The sequence below is a fragment of the Cucurbita moschata genome, unplaced genomic scaffold (genome assembly GCF_002738365.1).
Source record: "Cucurbita moschata cultivar Rifu unplaced genomic scaffold, Cmos_1.0 Cmo_Scf00003, whole genome shotgun sequence".
In the NCBI taxonomy this organism is placed as follows: Eukaryota; Viridiplantae; Streptophyta; class Magnoliopsida; order Cucurbitales; family Cucurbitaceae; genus Cucurbita; species Cucurbita moschata.
Genome location: NW_019268519.1, coordinates 1950968 through 1972808, shown reverse-complemented (window position 1 = coordinate 1972808; position 21841 = coordinate 1950968). Strand labels below are relative to the sequence as shown.

The 21841-nt window shown below is 37.2% G+C and overlaps 4 protein-coding genes across 6 annotated transcripts; 2 read left to right on the top strand and 2 right to left on the bottom strand.

Annotated features, from left to right (window-relative positions):
* Window positions 1-1487: 1487 nt before the first annotated feature.
* On the bottom strand, window positions 1488-5652 carry LOC111441212 (4-coumarate--CoA ligase 2-like). 3 transcript variants are annotated; one of them, XM_023078188.1, is made up of 5 exons: window positions 4519-5652; window positions 4258-4456; window positions 3713-3926; window positions 3520-3622; window positions 1488-1677 (listed from the first exon to the last, which is right to left on the bottom strand). In XM_023078188.1, exons 1-5 carry the CDS (start codon window positions 5518-5520, stop codon window positions 1588-1590), a joined length of 1608 nt encoding a protein of 535 aa, XP_022933956.1. In that variant the 5' UTR covers window positions 5521-5652; the 3' UTR covers window positions 1488-1587. The 3 variants fall into 3 exon arrangements, with proteins under 3 accessions (XP_022933956.1, XP_022933957.1, XP_022933955.1); XM_023078189.1 differs by lacking the exon at window positions 1488-1677 and adding an exon at window positions 2442-2824; XM_023078187.1 differs by lacking the exon at window positions 1488-1677 and adding an exon at window positions 2976-3277 and having other exon boundaries at window positions 4519-5651.
* Window positions 5653-7581: 1929 nt separating this feature from the next.
* Window positions 7582-8818, bottom strand: LOC111441214 (hydroxyproline O-galactosyltransferase GALT3). Its single transcript, XM_023078191.1, has one exon. The coding sequence runs from the start codon at window positions 8766-8768 to the stop codon at window positions 7743-7745; it is 1026 nt and encodes a 341-aa protein (XP_022933959.1). The 5' UTR covers window positions 8769-8818; the 3' UTR covers window positions 7582-7742.
* A 3961-nt stretch (window positions 8819-12779) lies between these two features.
* LOC111441213 (AAA-ATPase At5g57480-like) lies at window positions 12780-14944 on the top strand. Its single transcript, XM_023078190.1, has one exon. It carries the CDS (start codon window positions 13047-13049, stop codon window positions 14625-14627), a length of 1581 nt encoding a protein of 526 aa, XP_022933958.1. The 5' UTR covers window positions 12780-13046; the 3' UTR covers window positions 14628-14944.
* A 2882-nt stretch (window positions 14945-17826) lies between these two features.
* On the top strand, window positions 17827-21718 carry LOC111441215. The gene is made up of 6 exons (XM_023078192.1): window positions 17827-18228; window positions 19503-19617; window positions 19886-20500; window positions 20670-20778; window positions 21041-21098; window positions 21382-21718. Exons 1-5 carry the CDS (start codon window positions 18146-18148, stop codon window positions 21064-21066), a joined length of 948 nt encoding a protein of 315 aa, XP_022933960.1. The 5' UTR covers window positions 17827-18145; the 3' UTR covers window positions 21067-21098; window positions 21382-21718.
* Window positions 21719-21841: the final 123 nt, after the last annotated feature.

The following is a 21841-nucleotide window of genomic DNA, read 5'->3' as shown; positions in this document are numbered from 1 at the left end:
ATGGTGTTTAAACTCCATGAGAAGGAAAGCAACAAGAAAAAAGAGCTCAAAAGGAGAATTAAGAAGATGGGTTTGAAGAAAAAGGGGAAATGAGAAGTGGGTTTTGTAGAAAAATGAAGAATTTGTGATGGGTTATATGATAATAAAGGATTCACTATTGGTGCAACTAAAAATGGATCGGCTTTGGAATTAGAGAGGGACAGAGGGTTGGAAAGAATCAGTGGAGATGGATGGCCTGTCGGCTCCGGTAATGGCAGCACTCAAATGGATTGTCAGTTTACAAACCAATATTTTAAAAATCTCTAATAATAATAAATGGTTACTTCCATTCCTTTCCACTTAACCCCACATGTATCGCCTAAATGTTATAAACAAACACACCCAGTTGCGTATTTGGTATTATCTTACTCATCGTGTCCAAACGTTTCTCTGCTCAATTATTTGGTTTACATCTAAACTCTTCATTCGGCTCTTTCTTTTTTATGTCACAGCTGATCATATTTTTTTTTAGCAAATTACTGATCCCTTTTTGTAATGGAAAAGTAAACTACTAATACTGATAAGGATGGAGTTGATGACAATTATCTATCATCGTATCGTGTGCTGAAACTGTTATAAATAGTATCAGAGCCAAACACCGGACAGTGTGCTAACGAGAACGGTGGCCTCCAAGGAGAGTGGATCGTGAGATCCCTCATCGGTTGGAGAGGAAAACAAAACATTCCTTATAAGAGTGTGGAAGCCTCTCTCTAGTACACGCGTTTTAAAACTATGAAGCTGACATTGATACGTAATGGGTCAAAGCAGACAACATTTTCTAGAAGTGAGCTTTGACTATTATAAATGATATCAGAACTAAACACTGAGTAGTGTGCAAGTGGAGACGCTGGGCTAAAGGAGGCGGATTGTGAGGTTCCACATTGGCTGAAGAGAAAAACGAAACATTTTTTTATAAGAGTGTGTAGACCTCTCCTTACTAGACGTATTCTAAAATTGTGAAACTGACGGCTATACGTAATTGGCTAAAATTGACAATATCTACTAACAATAAGTTTAGAAATTGTCGTAGATTAAAATAAAAAAAATGGATGCCCATATAATATAATAGTGATAATGACAACATGTTGGTTTGGAAAGAGAAAAAATGAAAACATATTTGATTGATATAATAAAAAAAAGTGATTCGACCCAACCGAAGAACACACTGATAGCATATCCTTAGAAAGTGTTTATGGGATCTGTCCATCTCGTCAATGATGCAATGAGGCGTAGGGACCCAAAAGTTTATGCATCGACTACCACACACCAATGACCGCTAATCTTTTTCACCAACTTCACCCTTCACATGCCTTCTCTCTCTCTCCCTCTCTCTATATTTTCAAAGCATTTCCCCCATATTAATGATTTTCCAATAAATAAAAAAACCTGAACCAAGCCACATGGGTTTTACTCAAATTCTATAAACTAATGAATGTCTGACGCAATAATTGAAATCAAGTCTGATATTTCAAACAGATAACTTAGTAATTTGATCCATCGGCGACAACCAGAAATAATTAAATGTGTTCTTAGACAATGATTGAGAGATCATAATCTCCCAGCTTTGGCGGTGTTTGCGGTGATGTCTTTTGAATCAGAGACCACTGTGTTTAATTCCTCCAAAGTTTGGTGTCCAGCCTGCAAAGGAACACTAATTCCTAATTGATCTTGTGGTTTGAGCAGCCAACAATTATGCACAAATCAAATTAGAAGATATGGTGTAATTATGTGTGCTATGTACTTTTCCTCGTACTTTCTCTCTTAATTAGGTTCAGATAATAGATACAAGGAATGCGTCCTTTCTTATAAATTAAAATGGATGAGTCAAAGTACAATGATCCTGGCCACTCCATTTCCATTCACTCTAAAAGATTCAATTTTTAGACACCTTCCGATGAGTAGTATTATAATTTGATGATTAGAAAAGGGGGTAGGACTTCCTTTCGGAGAAAGTGAAATGAAGCTTCAACAAGTTCGACTAAGTTGTTGCTTCCATGAAACTTCAAGGCCCTAAGAAAAGGTCAAGTCTGAGATCCCTTTTTCTGTCTCTTATTTGCAGGATATCTGAAATCACTTTATGGGTGCTTGATTATGAAATGCCATCTCAAGGTTAAGTCCCAACTTTTGTTTCTTTTTTTTGTATAGCTAACAATATTGTTAGGATTCTCTTTAAAGAGAAAGAGTGAGATAAAAAAGAAAAAAAAGAAGAATGGGGGGTAGGGGTACCCCATCAAAACGCTCTCCTCCTAACATGCTACCACTTTCTCCAACCTTTTGATGTTGTAAGGTACAATTGGTATCCATTAACCAAAGTGAGTGGATTAGACGGTTTGGCGGCATTAAAACCAAAATGATGCTCTTTTGTTTGAAACAAGAAAAAGCACAAACAAATTCCCAGAAGGGGGAAGGGCGGCCCCATGGTAAACGAGGTACCAAAGCCATTTATGCCATACAGTATTATTACAATGGGAACAGAGACTACTGTTTCTGCATCTCCTGGAAAGCACCTAAAAGGGAAAATATTACACTTTCTCGTCCACACATTGGGAAGGATAAGGTTGTCCTTGAAATTTTGGTACTTGGGTTTCTATCAAACAAATGATGGAAGAGGTGGGTAAGTGGGTGTGACGTGGAAAGAACAAGATAAATGATCGAGATCATCAACTTGTTTGAAGATGCAAATGCGGATTGCTCAAAAAAGCGCAAAACAGGACTATATTCTGATATGACGTGCCGTAATTAGCTCTGCTACCAAATGTTGTAAACACAGAATGCACCATTTCCACTGGGCCATCAGTAAACAAACAGAACTGTTTAGGTCATGGATAATCAAAACTGAGCACTTTATGAATCATACAAGGAAATTTTGCTTTTTTACTCTTTTTGAACAATCACTTCTACCCTCCAAATCTACATATCTATCTTCTTATATGCAGTTAGTAAAATTCTTTCATAACTATTTTTATATTTATTTTCACTTTTCATAAGAAAACAGACAAAATGATTATCAAAGGGGAACTATATTTTTGTATTTTGGTTGCAGCCTCTGAAGAGAACTTGGAATAAACATAATCCATAAACAAGATCCTTTTCTCTAATTGAAACACACATTGGGTAGCTAATTTGGAATACGGGCTGCGAGCAATTCCCTAAGTTGCCTCCGCAAGATTTTACCAGAAGGACTTTTAGGGATGGAATCCACGAAGAAGACACGATGAATCCTCTTATAAAACACAACCTGCATCCCACATCCCTCACAAATCAATCACGAAATTAACAGTTCAGCCAATTACTGGAAACATTTGGAAGTATATTTATCATGTAGCGTTACAGACACAGAGTCGAAAGGTTCAGAAACTATAGTTCATAAAAGGAAGGTTACCTATTTTTTTGGTGAAATGGATGATCAATCGGCAAACCTAACTAACAACATATTAAACTTGAAAGCTTTAAATCAACGCTAATATTTGGAGGTTGTACCTGTTTCGAAATGTATTGCTTAATTTCATCCTCCGTGATGTTGGAACCACCGGATCGGACAATGAACGCAACCGGTACCTCTCCAGCAACTTCATTTTTCATGCTGCAATTAGTCGGCGTAAAATTAGTCCAAAACACATTATAGGAACGGCGGGGCCGGTGAAGGAATCAAATCGAGAAAAGGCTCACGTACGGGATAACCGCAGCGTCGGCTATGTGAGTGTGGGAAATCAGCAAGGCTTCCAACTCAGCCGGCGCCACTTGGAAGCCTTTGTATTTGATCAGTTCCTTGAGACGATCGACAATGAAGACCTCGTCGTCTTCGTCCACGAAACCTATGTCGCCGGTGTGCAGCCATCCGTGTTCGTCTATTATGGCCTTCGTCGCCTCCTCGTTGTTGAGGTATCCTGTTCAGTTTAATCGGACTTCATTTAGGCCCAATCAATATAGGCTCGGCTCAAATTCAACCTAGACTAGCATTTCGGTTATATCTACTTCAAATTTCATTTAATTTTTTCTTTTCTTTTTTGGTATTTGATAAATTTATTATTTTGGTTTAGTCAAATATATGGTTTAATGGAGAGAGGGTTGAGGATGAAAATTTAAAGAATGATCCTAGGTTTATAATTAAATAATACTCTCTCCCATTAGTAGTAGGCCTTCTGGGAAGCCAAAGCAAAGTCACGAGAGTTTAGGCTCAAAGTGGACGATATAATACTACTGTAGAGAGTCGTGTACCTTTCATCACGTGAGGGCTTCTAATCCAAATCTCTCCAGCTTGATTCCTAGGAAGAGAAGCTCCAGTTTGAGGGTTTACAATTTTCATATCGGAATTTCTCATCAACGTCCCACAGGCTCCCGATTTTATCGGGAACCTCTCCTTTGCAAACGCCAACGACAACGTCAGTGCCGACCCCGCCTCCGTCATGCCATATCCCTATAACCACACACCTCCTTATCAATCTCATCATCATTATCTATCTTAAACAAACTCATTACCTGCCCCAGAATCGCATCTGGAAGCTTAGCCCTAAACGCATCTTCAAGCTCCTTCCCCAACGGCGCCGCTCCCGACAGCACCAGCCGTATCGACGACATCTCCCAACCCCCCACCGCTGGACTCTTCGCTATTGCTAACACAATAGGCGGCACCAACGGCGCAATTGTCACCTTATATTTCCCCACCAATTCCACCACGTAATTAATGTCGAATTTCTGTACGATCAAAATCGCCGCTCCCACTCGCAACGAGCACATCATGATCGAGTTCAATGAATAGATATGAAACAACGGAAGCACGCATAAAACCACGTCATCACTTCGGATATAGAGGTGCGGATTCTCACCGTCCACTTGTTGTGCCACGCTGGTCACCAGCCCTCGATGAGTCAGCATAACTCCTTTTGGAAGACCTGTAGTCCCCGAAGAATAAGGCAATGCAACGACGTCGTTCGGACTGATTTTCACATCTGGCATTTCCTCTTCCTTTACATAATCAGTCAACACCGAAAAATGAACCTCTCCATCCGGTGGAGGGTCGATGAATATCAGCTTGATACTCGCGCCGTTTTTGTCTACCAAGCTTTTCACTTTCTCGGCGATGGCAGCTTGGGTTATAATCAGCTTCGGGCCAGAGGAGGCGACATGTTTCGCGATCTCCGGCGGCGTGAAGAACGGGTTCGCCATGGTTGCCACGGCTCCAATATAAGAAGCGCCAAGGAAGGCTAAAACGAACTGTGGACTGTTTTGTAGGAGAAGCATAATGACGTCACCTTTTCCGATGCCGAGCTTATGGAGGCCAGCAGCGACACGGCGGGCTGTTACGTGGACTTCTTCGTAGGTGTACGTGTCGCCGGTAGCGCCATTGATTAGACATGGACGGTGTTTGAATTGGGAGAGGTTTTCAAAGCAGTATGTGTGCAAGGGAAGGTGGTCGGGTATGGTGATATCCGGGAGCTTTGAGCGAAAAATGAATTCCGGTGAGGGATCGGCGGCCGCCATAGGTGGAGGGAATTAGAGGAAGGGATGGAGAAGGTGAGAGGTGGATTGAATTTTGGTGTGGTTAAAGAAAGTGATGTAATTTGAGAGGAAGAGAAGAAGCAGATAGAAGCTAGCTGTGGAGTTGGTGAGAAGAAGAATAGAGTTCTTATACAAAAAAACACTGACCCAAGATATTTTTATTTTCACACAATATCTTCTCTTGTCTTTTTTTTTTTTTTTTTTTGGTTGTCATTTTAAGCTTATTCATAATGGTATTTTAATTAGGAAAATTAATAAATATGTAATCATAATTTTTGTTTTTTCAAGCAAAAATCGTATAAATTTGAAATTAATTGCCTAAATATAAGTGGTAAGTAATTATTCCTTACATGGAAGTTGGTTAAGGGTGTGACATAATACCTACTGAGTTGGCAAACAATAAAACAATTATCTAAAATAGACAAGTTTGTCGTATATTAGTAAAAATATTTTATTTATATTTTTAAAATTAAGCAGGTTGACATTGAGAGTTATTCGTGAAAATGTTGTGAATGAAGAGGGAAAAAAAACGTGAATATGCAAAAAAAAAAAAATTAATTAATTAAGAAAGTTTTTTTGAAATAATTAATAGCTTTATGTATATTTAAAATAAAGTAAGCTCTATGTCTCACACTCGAACGTTTTCCATCCCGCTTACCGTAAGGAAAATGCTTAACTTTTCTTTTTTCACGCACATAATTCATTGCCTTACTCGAGGAGTTGGTCGTGGAGAATGTGATAGTCTAATCGGGTATCATGTGTATTGGAATATTAATCTATACGATTAATATGAACATTTACTTTACTATATTTATTTTTGCTATGATGTTATTATCGGTGTTATATCCACCGCGATAATATGTGTGTTCCCTTTCATCCGTAGTATATTAGTAGCGTTGTCTAACCGAGCTCGTCTAAGGGTCTAGAAATTCATAAATATTGTTTTATGTTGTGTATTTCATAATTAAATCAGGCATGTAATTACGACTTTATTTTAAAGTCTTTAAATGAGGTGGTTGGAGTGACATTATCTACCGTCAATTCTTTTGTTTCAAGGTGAACCCATTAATGGGGTTTTGTATTTTTATGAGCCATATTTTGAATCTATCCACCAAATTTGGAAAATCCAAATAAGATCATATTAGGAAGAGGTAAAGAAGTTGGTCTTAATCAAATCAAATTAAAACTTGTTCAAAGTTTGCGTCACCCAAAATTGGTATTGGAATTCCACGCGCATTGCATTCTCTTGTTTATGAATTTGCTACACAAACTTCCCACCAATATCCAAAAAAAATAGGCGGCTAATAGCATTATAAATACTCCCAAATTATCCTTAATTTGTAAGAAGAAAAATTTCATAGCGAAAATGGCGGCGATTAGCTTGTTGGGTCGGCTGAGGAAGGCAGTGAAGAAGCTGAAACTTATGATGAACTTCAAGGTCCAAAGCTGGCGTTTGGCGGCGATGTTTGGACGAAGTTTGTCGAGAAGCCTCCGCGTCAGCTTCAAGGAAGCGCCGGGATTGAAAGGGTGTAGGGAAGAGGATGTTAGAGAGTTGTGTGGAGAGTCGATTTCGTGGAGAGGGCTTCAAAGAACAAGGAGCTACGCTTCTGAAGACGATGTGGACATGCGTGCGGAGGCTTTCATAGCCAATTTCTATCGCCGGCTTAGGATGGAGCGTCAGGTTTCGCTTCACCTTCAATACTGCCGTGAGAATAGCTTTAAACAGCTTTAGATTGATATCATTGATGATGGAAGATTATGATATCCAATGGCTAAGCCTTTCAATTTTCGCTTATTTTGTATAAAAGATTGTAGTCGACTGTGCCTTTGACAAGTACCAATTCATGACTCCAACCGCATTCTCATGTCATTTTGGTTGGTCCGTGTAGACTTCTTGATCCATCTATCTGGTTTGATATTAAGCGGTGAATACAAATTTCAAAATTATAATTTCAAAATTAAAGAACGAGCAAGTGGGTAAAAGATTAGATATAAAATTAAATGATTCAATTATTATGATCAAAACATTGTATACATCCTCATTCAAGATATTTTGATCCATCAGTGAAAAATATATTAGATTTTTTGAAAAAAAAAAAAAACAGAGAAGCGACCAACCATAAGTCGCCGAAGAATCTTCTTTCTGTATAATTTGAGTAGAATAACCAAAAATTGAAACTAAAGATGGCTTGAATTTGATTCACCTATGGAATATGATACAACTTCGATGGCTTCAAATTCGCAGTGACATTGAAATACGTCAATGTGCGAATCCATTTCTCCTGATTCTTCAACAGATGAACTGCGATCGTCTCCGGCCAAAGCTCATGAGTACATCCCGTCCGCGGCTCCGGATAATTGTACATCGACCACTTCGCATTGAACCGATTCTTCGCGCGGCGGCCATCTTTGATCCATTCTCCAAATACTTTGTCCTCAGGCCCTTCCAAATTGTTCTTAGGGATCTCCGATTCTCTGATCCACTCCGCCAAGTCCCAAGATATCAAGTATCCCATTCCGGACATGTATTTCACGAACGGATCCATGCTCGGACAAGGAATTACATATCCGTAGTACAGATCCTCTCTCGGAAGTGGCCGGAGCGATTCTACCAAGCTGTTGAGCCTGATGTAAGTGTCGTCGTCGGTTTTCATCACGTAGTGATACGGCGGATTAGGTCCGGCGCCGTCGCTGCTGTTGAAGATCTCCGGTAGGCTGGAGAAGTAGGTATAGGTTTTGCCTTTGTTCATATTCTCCTTGCAATTGAGGATTATAATGTCGTCGTATCGCATTATTTCCAACGCGACGAGAATCTTCTGATCCTCTTTTGTCAAATTACAGAAGACGAACTTAACATCGATTTTAGCGCCCGAAACGGACTGCGTGCCGTAAATTAGACGGAGAAAGTGGCGGCGATTGTACTGATCGGGAAGCGTTAGAATGCCGATGAGTATACGGATATCAGTGTCGTTGGAGACAGAGGAAGAATTAACTGAAAGGAGATTGTCGTCGGAGGAATTAAACGTCGCCGTTTGAAGCGAAAGAGAAGAAGCGCTGTCGACGGTGCATCGGCCGAACTTCAATAGGGCGTCGAAACGAGCTTCGTTGATGGAGGCCAAAACGCAGAGGAAAAAGATGAAGAGGATCGAAGAGAGAACAAAACGACGTCGGTCGGACTTGGAGGAAGGCTTCGTAACGTCCATTTCAAAGAGAGATCGAGGGAGGAGCATAGGAATTAAGCAATGAAATCAAAGAATGTAATAAGAAGGAGGAGAAGAAAACAGAGGGTGTCAAAAAAGTTTCTTATATTAAACGCATTTAGTTGTCAATTTCGTGCTTACGGGACTAACTTTTTTTGACTTCTTTTATATTAAGATATATAACAACTTTAAATTCAATTTTAATACTACCAATTTTTTCTCTGTTAGGTATCACCCCATTTTAGTTTGAAGAACCCAAGATTTAGGGTAAAAATGCAATTTTGGTTCGAGTTTCGTTACTACAATGGTCACCCAATATGTGTCGACACGAGAGGTCAGGTATTTACGGGACTTCAACTAAAGAATAATACCATGTCACAAAAAATATAGGATAGGAACAAAATAATAAAGTTAGATCAGTTGTCCGTAGGCGTGTGAAAAGCATTATGTTTTGCACATTTAAGGGCAGAAACTTCGGCGAAGCAAATGAGGCATCGGTGTGCGAGAAGCGTGAGAAGAAGAAGAAGAGAGGGATGGGAAATGGGTAGCGGTGGTGGATGCGTGTACATGCCCAAAGTGGTTGGGGGTCAGTCAAATAAAGGCCAAGGGTTACGTAATTTAGGCACTTTTGCACTTTGCATTAATAATCCACTGACGCCTGCTTGTTTATAAACTAAGCAAAACCGCTGACTCTCCATATAATACCCCTAATTCATCTTATTAAACCTGTTTACCATTACGAGGATTCTTCTAAATCTTACCTATTGTTTTTTTTTTATGAGGATTCTTCTGGTCCATCAATACTAAATATCTCTCAAGTTTCAGTTTTATCTAATATATTCTCATCCTATTTTAGGTTTTAAATGTTTTCTTTTATGAATTTTTAAACAAAATTGGAAGTTTAATAACCTACCGTACACAAAATTCAAATTGGAATCTAGTGCCACAATCACATTCACTCTCAATCTGATTTTGCCATATTTTATTTACTCTCGAATAAATTAGCCAATTAGAATGTGGGTCGTCGTTGGCACAAACAATGTATGCTAAAGCCTCCGACTCTATTCTCCAAAAAAAAAAATATATATTTTAGAAATCAAAAATAAAAAAAAATTTAGAAAATGTTTAGAAACCAATTTAAGAAAATTTATGTGGTAGTAAGATTGATAACATATAAATATGAGTGAGAAGGCTTGACGACAAATCAAATCTCTTATAATACAAGTGTAAACATGTTCTTATCAAGAAAATGTGATTCTCGTTTATAATATTTTTATAGTCCTTAGCGATATACGTTGTCGAATCTGTTATCAATCGTTTTTAACTCTATAATTGTATACTCCTCCTCCACACATGGGCATGGATGTTTTTGGTGGTGTAGAGTAAGTATTGGGTAATGTTTGTAGGTAACGTTGTGTTTGAGAGTACCCCAATAAATGGTGATAAAAGGGATGGAGATTGGTAGGTGAAGAAGCAGTGCATGCCATTAGTTTAGTGTAGGCGTGGGAAGGAGGTGATAGAGAATAGGGGGAAGATGATGGACCATTCACAACTCCTCTGCTCTGCTTTGTCCTCCTCTGTCCTCCTCCTCTGCTTCTGCTTTGTCCTCCTCTGCTTCTGCTTCCGCGCTCTGCCTCTGCCTCTCTGCTTCTGCTTGGCTTACTAATCACACAAATAATGGAGAGAGTCATTATTATTATTATTATTGAAAAAGATTCGTAGCTCTCCCTTCTCTGCCTACCCTCTGATTCTTTGTTTGCTTCCTTCTGGGTTTACGTGTGGGAACACAACATTGCTTCCTTCTAAACTCTTCTCTTCTAATCTCTTCTACTCTGTTTTCTCTGTTCCATGCCCATTCTACACCTCTGCCTACTCCTTCCCATTATCAAAAAACTCAAAACTCAGAGAAACAAGCTGTGGATTTTGGATTTTGGATTTATGGTCCCAACCCAAATCAAAATGATTCGGATCTTTTCGTTTTGCTTTGGACAGAGAGCCTTTCCATCTCACGTCTCACCTCTCTCTCTTCTCTGTGTGTGGCAGTGTCAGAACTCAGAACAAGAGTCACCACTTATGAATACTAATTTAAAGAAGAAGAAACAAAAGTGAGGACACACTAAGAGATTGGTTTCTTTTTCTTTTTCTTTTTTTAACTCATTTTATTTTTTCATTCTTTTCAAAATTATATGATTCGGACTAAACTAATAGAATGTCATTATTGGGAGTGAGTCAAACGTTGGTTAAGATCGTAGGTTTGTAAATGAGTAATACTATCTCAATTGGTATGAGGCCTCTTGGAGAAGCCCAAAGCAGAGCCATGAGAGTTTTATACTCAAAGTGGACAATATCATACCACTGCCTCACAAGGTATCAAAGTCATGCTCTAAGCTTAACCATGTCAATAGAATCTTCAAATATCGAACAAAGAATTGTGAGATTCAAAGGTGTAGTCAAAAGTGACCAAATTGTCAAACTTAACCATGTCAATAGAATTCTGAACAAACAATTGTGAGCTTTGAAGGTGTAGTTAAAAGGCGACTAAAATGTTGAACAAAGAGTGTACTTCATTCTTCAAGGGTTCCAGAGAAAGGAGTCGTGTCTCGATTAAGGGAGGCTATTCGAGAGTTTCATAAACCTCGTGGACTTAGACTAAACTAATATAAAATATATACCCTAAAAAATAAAACAGTGCGAATAAAATGATTATAGTATTAAAAAAATTTCTGAGAAAAATATGTATCTACCCACTTATGGGTATCTTGCCAATACTTTACCACTTTTTAAAAAAATATTCATATATTATTATACGACCCTTTAATGTTATTGGTACGTATATAACTATATTTGTCTTCAAAACTAGTTCACAAATTCGCATATATTATGATATTTCAGCATATAAATTTTACATATCAAGATTTTTAGCCATACATCGCATAATAAAATAACTAAACTAAATTTGAAACCTAAGTTTGGATCATTTTTCTAAAATTGCCCACATGAATTGGTAGTGTCCTATAAAATGTTTTTTTGTTATAAAAAAAAAATCAAAGTAAATTAAAATATTTAAAAGTTAGGGAAGAAATAAGAATATTTAAAAAGGAATTAATAATTATTAAAATTGGTCGTGGATTTTAGGTTAAACTAAGAAGGAGAATCGGGTCCAAAGCACGCAAAAGAACCTTGGTTGCAACACTGTAGTGGTTGGACCTTACTAATTAATCAATCAATCTTCATCTTAATCCACACTACCTAACTATCTTAATTAACCCTTTAAACAATCATTAATTAAGATTACAACAAAGGCAACCAGATTAGGGCGTTACACGTGGCTCTCTTGGCTCTTCACTGTTGTAGACATACCCTCTTCCCTCTCTTAAAATATTCTTCCTTTTTTTTTGCTTATAATTTCTTTAATTTATCTCTTTCTATTGGTTCTGTTTAAATTAATATAACTATTAATTATTTTTTTTAATCTCATCTATGATTTTTTTTTAAATATTATTAGCATGAAAATTCTTTTATTTTGATTATCATGCAATTTCGTAATATATTATAACTTTTAAATGTGATAAAATCTACAAAAATATTTGGAAACAATCATACCTACTCCAAATGCAATAATATAAAATACGCAGCAATTTTGGTAATTAAATTTCATAGCAAAATAACAGCTTATTAAAATCCCTAATTAATGCTTTAATAATTTTATTTAGTGCACCATAAATAAAACCAGATTATTGGTGTGTTTAAAGTCTGAGTTTTCATTTTTGGTATATTCGTATTTATAATGTTTAATTAATAATTAAAATTAGAATCAGATGCTATTCCATCCAATAGTAACTAAAACCATAACCACAACCGAGTCAAACAAAAAAGAATATTAAAAGTTTTATTATTTAATTCAACAATATTTTGAAAGTCGTTCTATTTATTTAAACTCATGCTAATTTCAATTTGTATATTTATTATCGTAATTATTGGATGATTAAATTATTATTATTGTAATATTAAAATGGAATTAAAATTTGAAAAATAGTGTTCATAGCAGGAGCTTACATACACTCAACCAAAACAGGGGACCCATCTCTGATCTCTCTCTCTCTAAGAAACTCCAAAAGCCCTTTTTGTTTTTCCCCACTTCTGTTGCTGTTTTCACTTGTACTTTCTTCTCTGCCAGCCAATTCCCCACATCCTCCACCCACTCTCTCTCTAACCCTTCTCCTTTCTCTCTCCTCCATTTCCCTCTATAAAATCGTCCCCTGATTCCCTATACTGATCAATCTCCTATACCCTTCTTGATTCACAGCCATGAAGGAATACTGGTCCTCTCTGGCATCCCTTCTCGGCGTTCTTGCCTTCTGCCAGTCTCTCCTCCAGACAATCTTCCCGCCGGAGCTCCGTTTCGCCGCCCTTAAACTCTTCCATAAACTCTCCCACTGCTTCTCCTCCTATGTCTATTTTGACATCACTGAAATCGACGGCGTCAACACCAACGAACTCTACAACGCTGTCCAACTCTACTTAAGCTCCTCTGTTTCCATCTCCGGCAATCGGTTGAGTCTCACGCGTGCTGTCAATTCCAGCGCGATTACCTTTGGTCTTGCTAACAATGACTGCATCCTTGACTTCTTCGATGGCGTCACTGTCCAGTGGGAGCATATTGTCACTCAAAGACAAGCACAGGGATACCTCTGGCGCCCGTTGCCGGAGGAGAAAAGGGGTTTTACTCTTCGAATCAAGAAAAAAGATAAGCCTTTGATTTTAGATTCATATCTTGATTACATTATGGACAGAGCTGATGAAATCCGTCGCAAGAATCAGGAGAGGCTTCTTTATACGAATTCGCGTGGTGGGTCGTTGGATTCGAGAGGGAATCCATGGGAGTCGGTGCCATTTAAACACCCAAGCACATTTGACACATTGGCTATGGACCCACTTAAGAAGCAACAGATTATGGAAGATCTTCGAGATTTCGCCAACAGCCAAAGCTTTTACCAACAGACAGGCCGAGCCTGGAAAAGAGGTTATCTCTTATACGGCCCTCCCGGAACCGGAAAATCCAGTATGATCGCTGCAATGGCTAACTTTCTCGGTTACGACGTTTACGATCTCGAACTCACTGAGGTCCACACCAATTCTGAGCTTCGGAAGCTCCTCATGAAAACCACCTCCAAATCGATCATCGTCATCGAGGACATTGATTGCTCCATTAGTTTCACTGACCGAAAAAAGAAAAATTCCGGTCCGAGAAACTACTACGATTTTCCGGACATCCGATGCGGAGGTGGGTACAGTTCACTATCCGGCGACGACGGCCGCGGCGGTGGCTCGATTACTCTTTCTGGATTGCTGAATTTCACCGATGGGTTATGGTCGTGCTGTGGCAGTGAGAGAATTTTCGTATTTACGACGAACCACATTGAGAAGCTGGACCCGGCATTGCTTCGAAGTGGGAGAATGGATTTGCATATTTTCATGAATTTCTGTTCTTATCCAGCATTGAAGATACTTCTGAAGAATTATTTAAATTACGAAGAGAATGAAATCGACAACACTCTGTTGCAAGAAATTAAAGAGGTTATTGACAAGGCAAAGATGACGCCGGCGGACGTGAGCGAATTTCTGATCAAGAATCGCCGCTATAAAAACAGGGCAGTGGCAGAGTTGCTAGAGACATTGAAATCAAAAGCAGAGAAGAACGAAAAAAATGGAGGATTAAGGAAAAAGGAAATGGGTATAGAGGAAGAAGAAGAAGAAGAAGAAGAAGAGCAAGAGAAGAGAACTGTGGATAGTCCAAAGGAAGGGTCTGAATTTGAGGAGGATTGCAGCAAAGAAACAGAGGATAACAACGACGAGGGTGAAAAAGAAAGCAACAATTTCATTGGGTAACAAAAATGGGAACTTTTTAATTTTTTACTGTTGAGAGAAGAAGGAAGATCTGTGAAGGGAAACCATTTTGGATCCAATCCAAGCTAACATGTTAAAAGAGATGTATTATTAAGATTATTATGATTATTATTAATATTAAAATAATGAAATATAAATTACGTCATGATTTTTGTATAGATTAATTTGTTTGTTAGTTTGATGTTAATATGAAAAGACTAATATTAGGGATATAATATGGTTTGTGTAATATGCCACTAAGGACCCAAATGGAAAGGCATTGGAAGTTTGTGATATAACACATGGATCCCAATGCAATTCGTTACAAGTGGGGGTCTCAATTATTTATACTCCTTTCTAATTTCTGCCCTTATCATTCTCAATAAATCTTCATATTTTCTCCAAATAATAAATCATAATGTTACAAATTATACTTCCTTTAATTATTGGACTAATACAATAATGAATTCAAATCATAAGTAATTGGTTGCTTTTGTTTTAAGCAAAAAGGTTTTACCTAATAAGGAAGAAATTTAAAAAGTAGGAAAAAATGATGTAAATGTGAAAAGGCAGTGTGAATGGATAAGATAGGGGATGGAAGGGTAATATGGTAAATAAAGAAGAGACGATTTTCTTTTTTCTTTTTTCTTTTTTCTTTTTTCTTTTTGTGTTGAGAAAATTAAAAAAAAAAGGCAGATTTTGTGTAAGGGAAAAGAGGATTTAGATGCGAAAAAGGAGCACTCATGAGACGATATGAGTTATAATGAGGGAAAGTTTTTTTAATTTTTTAATATAATTAATTTATTATTTTTAATTCTTAGGTGGTGATTTTGACGTTGAGTTATGAGAAAAGGAAATATTTCATGGGTTGAGTCGAGTAGATCTCTGGCCTACGTGGTGACAACTGACAGCTGACTCAGCTCTGCCTTTTTCTGTCTTTTCCATGTGAATTTCTTAATTTCTTTTTTCATTAAAAAAAGAAAAAGAAAAAAGTATGTGAATTTATATTCCTCATTTTCTATGTTTTTTTTTTTATATATACTTTTTGCAATCCAAAATCAAAATTTTATTTTACTCTCCATCTTTCAAAAGGGAATATTTTTTTCATTATATTATTATACTAATTATTTCCCACAATTCATTAAATTAAATCTTCCATCACTAGTATCATATATATTTGTTTAATATTTTAACTTATACTATAAAGGGTAGTATTTTCAAATAAATGGTATTTATATCAAATAATGTATACCTTCATTTTTAGTGGCTAAATCGTAGGAACTTTATGGTAAAAAATGTTTTATTTGAAACAATTTTATATGTACTTAATTAAAATATCTCTAAATTTATTTACGATTTTAGCCTTTTTGTATTCATGTTATGCCGTTTCGTTCTCTCTGAACAAGACAAGGTGAACACTATATTTATATTTTTATTATAGCTTTTACCGTTTCAGAAAGTAATGTTATAGCTTTAATAATTGTGTTTTAATTCTTTAATTGAAAATAATTGTAATTTTAAGTAATAAAATATAAAACTTTCTTCCACAATTAAAAAAGAAAAAAGAAAACAGTTTTATTCTGTACATATAAATAATTAATTTAATGAAAATACGATATAGAAAAGGGAAGGATAATTTGGATAGGGAAAGATGTGGTGGGATAGGAAGAGACAAAAACATTATGATTATAGCGAAGAAATAAGAAATTAGAGGATGGAGAAAATCATTGATGATCTCTTATCAGTCGCATATGACATCTAAAGAACCCATCGCCCGTACGCAGAAGAACAACAACAACAACAATAAAGTTATGTAATTCATATATGTGATTACCCAGAAGCCACGTTACTTTTAAAACCCTTCTTTTTCATTCAGACATTAAAACAAACACTTTATGTGCCACTCAGTTTCCTCCAAGAGACCCACCCCACCATTAACCCCCATTTTCTCCCTTCAATTATGGTGCCCTGTTTGTTGTTAATTCAATCCATTTATTTATACCGTCAAATAAGTACTGTTTATGATATCTAAAATGCATACTTTTTGTTTGTAAGATATACTCTGTTGTTTCTGCAGTGGGCGGAGTGTCCTAATCCAACCTTTTTCAGCTGAGCGTTGACTTATAAATCAGACCTCATTCAGCTCGAGTTGATTAGTGCTTGGTTTAAATTGGTGTCACTTGACCTTTTATCACTTCATTTTGAGTTGGTCGTATGGCTAAGCTTATTCTTTTTTAAATTACCAGGTCACGCGACAGATCTTAATTTGTCCCATATAACAATTAAGTGATTAATTAAAATGAAATTTTAAAATTAATAAAAGTTTGGAAAATGAAACCTAAGCCCAAATATTGTAATCCCAACGCCGGTTAAATGATTAATTAAAATGAATAAAGTTTGACGATGGTAGGAGCTAGTTGCAAAGTGACATTCGGTTAAAGAAAAAAGAAATAGGTATGAAATTGGACAGTTTGTATTTATATTATTTATTTAATACCTCAAAATTGACTGCACTGCACAGTGTGTCCATTTTTATAATCTTTGTTTTCAAATAAAATAAATAATCCTTATCTCACAAACATGACGACCATGTCCCTCAATTTGCATCTCTTTTCATTTATTTATTATTATTTTAAATTAAATAAAATAAAAAACTTTGGTTTAGCCCAATTAGGCCCAACTCTCAAATTGGGGAATTTGGATTCGAACATAATGGGCTTGGGCTTGGGCTTGGGCTTAGAGAAGCACGTGATAGTCCGTACATATAATTAGTCACGCAATTATTAAAATCAATTTGAGTGGAAAATAAAATAAATAATTAATTAGCTGACTCATTACCGAACACTTTCACACAATTAGTCACGCAATAAAGAAAATCCAAATATTTTATTAACGCGATAATTATTGTAATTTAATACTACAGGTGGTTGGTTATTGGGCTCTGCTTATTCTGGATGGGTGGGTCAACTGAGAAATAGGTGACCGCAAACTGCCCGAACAGATTGGGCAGCTCACTCTTTCTTGTCGTCTTCCCTCTCCACCAACCGACGCCATGTTTGATGTTTCCTTTTTTCAGATGGATTAGGGCATTCGCACCGAGTTGATCGAGCGGTTAGGATTAGATCGTGGATAGATGGCCAATTGGAAGCTTCCACGTCATAGAAACTGGTGTGGTGAAATGCAGTGGATTAAAACTTGCAAGTTCTGCAAATAAGATTGAAAGGAAAAGGAAAAGGAAAAGGAAAAGGAAGGACGAAGGGGAAAGGAAAGTGAAAGAGGAACGGAATCGTTTTTATGTCTCTCTCTTTCTCAATTCTCTGTTTAATTTATTAGCAGAGGAGAGGGAAGGGAGGGAGTGGAGTATACGATTTTGATTCTTCCTCTCCTTCGTTTTCTTTCGTTTCAAGCCTTGCGATTTATTCATCCCCGGAAATTCTGAATTGTTGGTGGGTCGATTCAGCGCCTCGCACGGGCTACGATCTTGTCGTCCATTTTATGAGTGATTACCGCCGCGGTTTGAGATGTTGGTTGCACGGAGTTTTGATTTATGGCAGAAAGATGCTTTCTTTTCCGCCGCTGAGGAGGTGCAAGAATCGGCCGACATGTGAGTTCTGTATTGCATCGAGGGTTTGGGTATTTTCAGCATGAACAAAAGGGGTCTATCTTTCGATTGATTTTATTTAATTTTCCTTTCTGTAAATTGCTTTTGAGTGCGTGAAATTCTCCATTTTTCTTGCTTTGATATCACGTGGGTATGATAATTTGATTCCGATGTGAAGAGTTTATTAATGGTCTTGGCTTTTAAACTACGCGTTCCCTCCACCATAAATTTCTTTGGTTTCCTGGCTTTTGCTCTAATAATTCTTCAAATCGTGTTCTTGTACTTGCATATTCCTTTTTGGGTACTGTTCTTGTTTTGATTCAATTGGTATATGGTTATGCCTTGGAATCGTTGTTTGTTATGTTGTTGAGAGAGTGAAGTCAGGAAGTGGAAAGGGGAAAGAAGATGCTAAGTAGTTTTTTATTGATGTTGGAGAAATATCATAGTAAAATCATGAAGTTCAAAACGTTGGAGGGGGAGGATGGTTAAGCAATCGGATGTGTTGCAGACTAGTTCGAGCTGTTTGCATATTGGTACCGTCGTATTTGATGTCAATAGCTGATGAAATGATGCGCACTCTTACAAAGAGAACGCATAGTCAGGTTCTTGGCTTGGCTAGTGGATTTGTTAAGGATTATCACCATTGAAGTTTTGCTGAGAGCCTTCTTTCGTGTTTAAGGCCACAATTGGTGTGTTTTGCAGAGGCGGGGCGGAGACTTTGAATAATGTTTTGTGGCATGCCCTTTCTCATCGAGAGCACATAGTCGTTTATCCTAAAGTTTGAGTTTGTATGTTGTTCAGAGATTGAGATTAGGGATTCATAAGTTGTGGGACAATATTTGGGGTGATATATTCCAACGCTTCTTATGGGTTCTTAATTCAAATTTGTTTCATAACTATCTTTTACTTTGGATTCTAAGATTCTTTTTATGTCATATCCGTTCTGGATGGACTTTTTTGGCCCCTTTGTTTTCTTTCATGCGTCTCATTCAAAGTTCCTTATATATGCATGCGAATAAAAATCTCTCTCCTGCTCCTGCTCGAATAATAACTAATAGCAATAACTTCATCTCTATCTGTGCTTTTAGATTTTGTATTTCTTTTCATCACTTCCACTTTGTCTCTCTTGTCGATGAGTTGAATCTAATATTGATTGTTCCTCCGGTTATCACTTTGTTAGATAAAATTATATTGTAACAATGTTATACTTGTTCTTTTCACTAAGATCAAATCTGATTGGTTTGGATTCTCTCATGTTTCTTCTATATAAATGTCAGATTGGAATCAATATATAGGACATGGTTGAGAGAGAGAAAAGAAAGGTTAATGGTAGATGATTTGGATGCATTTACCAGGGAGTTGCGAACTGCTTTGGGAACAACCAAATGGCAGGTGATTAATATTCTGTACGTAATTACTTCATTTTTATTTCCAAAGTTGAAAGTCTCAGACATTCCTACCTCGTATGTTGACAACTACGACACAGACACAGATTTGTTTTAGGTTTATCTTCTCTTATATTCAGCACCTTGTTTCTTAAATTTTTGTTCTGTATGACACCCCAATTAACTGGCGAACTCTGGTTTTCTCCTTCAATTCCCTTGTCTTTGAACTCTTTTGCATTGATACTTATACATGTCAACTCTGGATGCATGTTTAGTTAGAAGAGTTTGAGAAGGCTGTCCGGTTGAGCTACAGACACCATGGGGATGATACTAAGCTGGAAAGACATAGACAATTCATTGACGCCATTGAAAACCAAATATTTTGTGTTGAGGAATCATTACGTGAATATTTTGTTGAGGAAGGCAAGCAACCCCTTAAATGGGTAAACCTTAATGAGGAAGAATGTGATGATTTAGCTGCATTTCTCTCTGGGACAACCGCTACTATACGAGGTCCAAAAGATGAAATTTTGGAACCTATGCCTTCTTTTGAAGAATCTACTCATGAGACTTATAGTAAAAGACGAGAAGAAAGCAGTAATCGGAGCAGCCTAGATATTGGCGATAAAGTCGAAGAAACTCAAAATGTAATTTCACGTGCAGGGGAAGATGTTGTATGCCATTCAGAAAGGATGACCAATGCTAGGAGAGTGTGGAGTTCACCAAACTTTGGTTCTATGACAATTGCTATTCCTGATGAGGATGAGTGTATAAACCCAATTCCAACTGTCGAGGCCACACCTAAAGATAAAGGATCTAGAACAATCCTCTGGAGGCAAATTGGGCGGGAGTTTCTTCCAGCAAAGGTTGCTGGTCATGCATACAATCAGGTAGATTTTTCTCTCTTTTTGAGAAGTAATACTACATAGCGAACTTTTACGAGCATGAAAAGCGAACGCTACTAATGTTTGACATTGGTAATGAGGCCCATTTGTTTTATTTGAATGCGATTGCAATCGGGAGTTCGCTAATGGATATTTCATATTTTTGTTTTGCTAGCTCTTTGCTAGGTTTTTGGGCCGCAGACAATTCCAGAGTTCAAGGAATCTACAGCGTGGTTGCTCAGTTCAACTTACACTTGCTCTGATGTTAACTATTTTTTTGTTGGGTAAGTTCCTCAGAAGCTAGAGCATGCATTTTGTAAGTCAAGGAGTCCAGCTGACATGTGGAGAATGATGAAAGGATACTATTAACAACAGCATATAGACTTCTAACTTGCATAATTTCTGTGAGAAAAACCTTGCAAGAGATGTGTGGAGTTTTCTCGTTGCACTCAGAGATTCATGATACTTGTGGTGTGATGCATTTTGATATCATGGTAGAATAATATGTCTGAGCAAATGTATGCCTTGTTTTCCCACCTTGTGCAGTGCCTTTTGTACTTTATTCAACTTGACGGTCCTGTAGGAGACATCTACAATATTTCAGGTACCTCTTTCTGTTTAAATGTCTCATTGTTCTTTTCTTTCTGTTTTCTCCTTTCTTCCTGCTCCTGGCCGTCACTGCCTACTGCTATCACCATTGCCGCTCACCTTCTTTCTCCTCTCTTCGTTTGCCTTATGCACATCTTTTTCTTTGGAAGAGAATGCGTATGATGTTAGTATCTGATATTGGTTGATGGTATACCTTTTAAATCTATGAGGTGTGTGTATACCATACCATACCATACCATTTGGGGCAGTTCTGAATCTGGTTTTCCATTTGTATGCAGCGGTCACAACAGATTTAGATCTCAAAGCTCTGGAGAAATGAAGGTGTTTTCAGAGGATTGAAGAAGAAGAAGAAGAAGAAGAAGGCCAATTGTATTTCTGTTGCTACGAACAAAGTGAAAAGGCAACAAGAATTAGGATATAATTAATAGAGATATTGTACGATTTACTACAAGTGTGTCTAAAACACAAGCTGCAAAAGAATCTCATCCAGAACTGTGCTTGTCTGTCTATTATTATGTCTTCAGGGATTCTATTGGGAAATCAAAGATTGATGCTTTCCTGTCAAAATTCTCTCTTTAAATACCACTTCCTTAGGAGGAAGGAAAAGGTTTTTTCTATATTCATATAAATACCATCAAGTTCAATCAATTTCTCGTTGCATTCTTTTTCAAATCAACCATATACTACCTCCTTGCCAATTACCCAGAATTTGTTCATGAACTGCGTCGCTTTTATAAA